Source organism: Phaethon lepturus, unplaced genomic scaffold (genome assembly GCF_000687285.1).
Source record: "Phaethon lepturus isolate BGI_N335 unplaced genomic scaffold, ASM68728v1 scaffold36277, whole genome shotgun sequence".
Lineage (NCBI taxonomy): Eukaryota > Metazoa > Chordata > Aves > Phaethontiformes > Phaethontidae > Phaethon > Phaethon lepturus.
This window is the reverse complement of record NW_010551748.1, coordinates 1-3,972: the sequence shown is the minus strand read 5'-3', so window position 1 is coordinate 3,972 and position 3,972 is coordinate 1. Positions and strand designations below refer to the sequence as shown.

At 50.3% G+C, this 3,972-nt stretch overlaps 1 protein-coding gene across 1 annotated transcript; it reads left to right on the top strand.

Annotated features, from left to right (window-relative positions):
- Positions 1-376: 376 nt before the first annotated feature.
- Positions 377-3,675, top strand: LOC104623824 (dihydropyrimidinase-related protein 4-like; the record flags this gene model as incomplete). Its single annotated transcript, XM_010291018.1, has 5 exons — positions 377-465; positions 837-1,021; positions 1,898-2,062; positions 3,437-3,498; positions 3,595-3,675. Coding segments are annotated over 5 exons (582 nt in total), but the record flags the coding sequence as incomplete, so codon positions are not given.
- Positions 3,676-3,972: the final 297 nt, after the last annotated feature.

Below are 3,972 nucleotides of genomic sequence, written 5' to 3'. Positions count from 1 at the left end.
CGGTCGGGCTCCAAACTGCTCAGCGGGAGCTTGTGGCGGGCCTTCGGGCAGCGGCGAGGGCAGGAGCGCGCTCCCTGCGCCGTGCCCGCTCGGAGGTGCGCAGCTCGGACCTCCGAGCCGGGGGCTGCTGCCTGTACCCCCCCAGGCTGGTACCGTGCTTCGCAGGAGAGCGGATCCTCCTCTTCAACGAAAATTTTATATGGTTTTCTTTGCAAAACTACAGTTGGGCTTTGGTGTAGAGTTGTTTGGATATTCAACTAAACTTGTGTGATTGAAGGGCAAATATTAAGTCCTAGACTTAATGAAAGTTCATAATGAGTAACGTAGCATCTAAAATAAAGTAATCCTTTTAAAAGCGTGTTTTTTTTTCCATTAGAGTGACCGGCTTCTAATCAAAGGAGGAAAAATTGTCAACGATGATCAGTCATTTTATGCAGACATTTATGTGGAAGACGGTTTAATAAAGTAAGTTAGGTATTTATGTTTGGTAATGTAATTTCCAAGCATGATACAGTGCCGTGGAATTTGAACGAGGTTCCTTTCCATTTTTCTCTTGGAAATATGTTCCCTTTTTGAAAAACAAGGACAGCTCTTTAGACTGTCTTGCGTCTGGCAAGACATATAAAGTGCTGACAGTTCGCGCTCCGTTGCGAGTTGCGCAGGAGACGAGCACGCGCTCCCCGCCTGCAGCCGCTTCTCCTCCCGGGGGAGAGCGGCGTGAGGAGGCCTGGGCAGGGCACGCGTCCGTGCCACGAGCAGCGCTTAGAAGTTGTTTTTGCACCTTCACTTAAAAGCTGTTGCCAGTTAACAGGAGGAGACCTTAATGCCGTTTTCAGACAAATTGGAGAAAACCTGGTTGTTCCCGGTGGCGTGAAGACAGTCGATGCCTACAGCCAGATTGTGATTCCGGGGGGGATCGATGTCCACACCCGCCTGCAGATGCCCGTCATGGGGATGACCTCTGCTGACGGCTTCTACCAAGGCACGAAAGCAGCCCTGGCAGGAGGCACCACCATGATCAGTAAGATGGAGCAGCGTTCGAGCGGACTTCTAAGTAGAACATCGTTTAGCAAATACACTGGGCCTTTTATCATCGCAGAGATTATTTACTCTCATAGCAGAGAAATGTTAATTTTTGCTGTAGAAATCAAAGCATTACAAAGCTAATTAATATGCATTATGTGCCTCTGGGAACCTCCTTCCATTGCTACAGAATGCATATATTAAAAAAAAAAAATAGTTGTTCCCGCTTCACCTCGTAAGAGAATAAAATAGAAGAAAACTTTAAACACCTTTTAACATGTTTTTAATGTCTTTGCAAGTGTGTTTTTATACGAGTTTTTCAGCTCTCTGAGCATGGGCTCTGTTTTTGTTTTAATGTAAAATAATTTTGATTTCTGTTCTGTTCTTCTGGCCCCAAGGCCGCTGTAGTAGTATTCAGCTGAAGGCCCAGTCTCAAGAAATGCAGGCGTAGCTCAGTACCGATCTTGTAGGCAGCGCTGCAGGGAATGAGGACAAAGGAAAGAGGAAGGATGGTGGCTGACGGGCTGTGTGTGACTGCGCAGGGAAAATGCCCAGGGGAGCTGTGCAGAAGTATGCGAGGACATGCTTTGGTCACCGGTCTCTCTCGGGTGCCATGCTACGTAGGCTGTGTGGGGAAAAAAGGGATGATAATAGCTGTAACTTCGAGTTAGTTTGTTCCACTTGTTTCACTTTATCCGGGAAATTTATTATCCTTCATCTTTAATCAATGTGATAAAAATGGATTAGCATTAAAATGTCTCCTTTTCACAGCAGTAAAGTCTTGCACGAGAATACTGGTGGCTGCTGCACCCTCCAGGTATTTCTCTAGCCCTTTCCCTGGCACGCGTGCTGACGCTGTGCAGTGTTTCCTCAGTTGACCACGTCTGCCCGGACGCGGGGACCAGCCTCCTGGCTGCCTACGAGCAGTGGCGCGGGAGCGCCGACAGCCAGGCCTGCTGCGACTACTCGCTGCACGTCGACGTCCCTCGCTGGCACGAGAGCCTGAAGGAGGAACTGGAAGCCTTGGTGAAGGACAAGGGTAAGGACAGGAAGACCGGTAACCCCACAAAAAACCGCGCATGCCGTAGTTATTGCCCTACAGGCACGTAAGCACGTGGCCACAGGGCAAGCTCTGCTGGTCGTGGCTCTGCCGTACTCCTCGGACCCGGTGGTAAGCGGGTGCCTGCGGGGACCTTGCCCCGTCGCTGCTGAGGTGTGAGCTACCCGCCGCTTGCCACCTAGCAGGAGGGTGTGGACGGGCACTGGCGCGGGATTCACGCCATGACATCTTGTTCGTGTGCTCTCACCTTTGGGCAAGGTAGAGCCCGGGCATGGAAGTCGATTTTGGAAACTAAAGGAATGGTGTCGGGCACCCTGAGTCCGGCTGCCTGATGGACAGAAAAGCATTTAAATAAAAATGTTCAAGGCGGGGCTTATAGAATGAAGCGAAGCTTTTGCTTTCCGTGGAGATTCCGTTTCCGCCTGTAATTCCTGCACATCCGGAAGTATCCCCCGAATCTGGCTCATCGGGAACCAGGCCGTGCGGCAGGAATACATGCGCTGCATTAATACTTTTTTCCATGTTTGGAACTACATTTTGCTTCCAGCTGTGCTAATGTAGAGCTAAGTAACTTCAGTGTAATTTGCAGCCTTGCAAGCAAGGGCTTAATGGGTCAATTAACATAGAATTTTGCAGTGAATTTCCTATTAAAATGCAGAGTGCCTGAAGTAATGCAGCTATTCCAGCCTGTACCGTGTATTTTTCATACGTACGTTCCCATGAAATACAGTTTATTTGTAATTTGATCGTAGTTTGGGATTCGTTGTTGCCTCTATCCATATGAAATACGGTAGCAATTCTCCGGCTCTGACTCAGTGCCTCATGAATCATCCTCAACGTTAGGCAGAACGGTAGGAATTAGGATTGTGTGCGGCGCTGTCTGCGAAGCACTGCCCGGCTGTTTCTCTAGCTGAGTAACAGCGCGCTAGACAGCAATGCTCTAATACTAGAAAGTCTCATCTTTTGCTGTAAATTAGTCTTAGCGCTAATACACTACTTCAAAGGCAGTTATCGGAAAGGAGTTGGGGATAAACCATAAGTTGAAACCGCCTCTGGAGGGAACACTCAGCTTGGGAGCAATGCATTTGATTCTGTGCATTTGGGCCAAGCTACAGAGCGTACCTAAAACCAGAAATGGACTGTGGGTTTTTCTTGTTTTGGTTCAGGCGCATCCAAAGATGAGGGTGTGTTGTCCTTTCCCACGCTTTGGGGTTCAGTTCTTGCGGGGACGGTTCCCGTTTCAGCCCTTTGCCTTGCTTTGCCTGCAGTCGAACCCTGGCCTGCACAGCCCGAACCGCGTCGCCGAGTTCTGGGCTGGGACAATAAACACACGTGTCGTTCTCTTTTCTCAAGGCGTGAACTCCTTCCTGGTTTTTATGGCTTACAAAGACAAACTTCAGTGCACCGATGCCCAGGTAAAGCAGCCAGCCAGCATCCAGCGAAAGCCTTCGCCTACCCTGAGCGTGAGCTGCGATTTCTCTGATGCTGCGCAACCCACTGTCTCTTGGCAGATGTATGAAATCTTCTGCGTTATCCGAGACCTGGGGGCCATTGCCCAAGTGCATGCTGAAAATGGAGACATCATCGATGAGGTACAGTATTCGCATTCATTTAAATTAAAGGTTGACCAGGGTATTTTGATCTAAGGCAAAAAGCTGACGTTCACAGATGGGCCGTAGTGTGTGGTGGGAGGCGGAGCAGTGCCAGCACGCTTTCAGCCTTCTCTCGGTGCTGCAGATGCAGTAGGGACCAGTCCAGATGCGAAGAGGAGGAGCAGCCCGCCGCGACCCCTGCTTGCTTTGGGGAGGGGCCCAGCGCGCCAGCAGGGTTTCGCCCCGGTCGCTCGCCGCCGAGCTCTCCAGCGAAAGCCGAGCTCGCGGCCTTGGTGG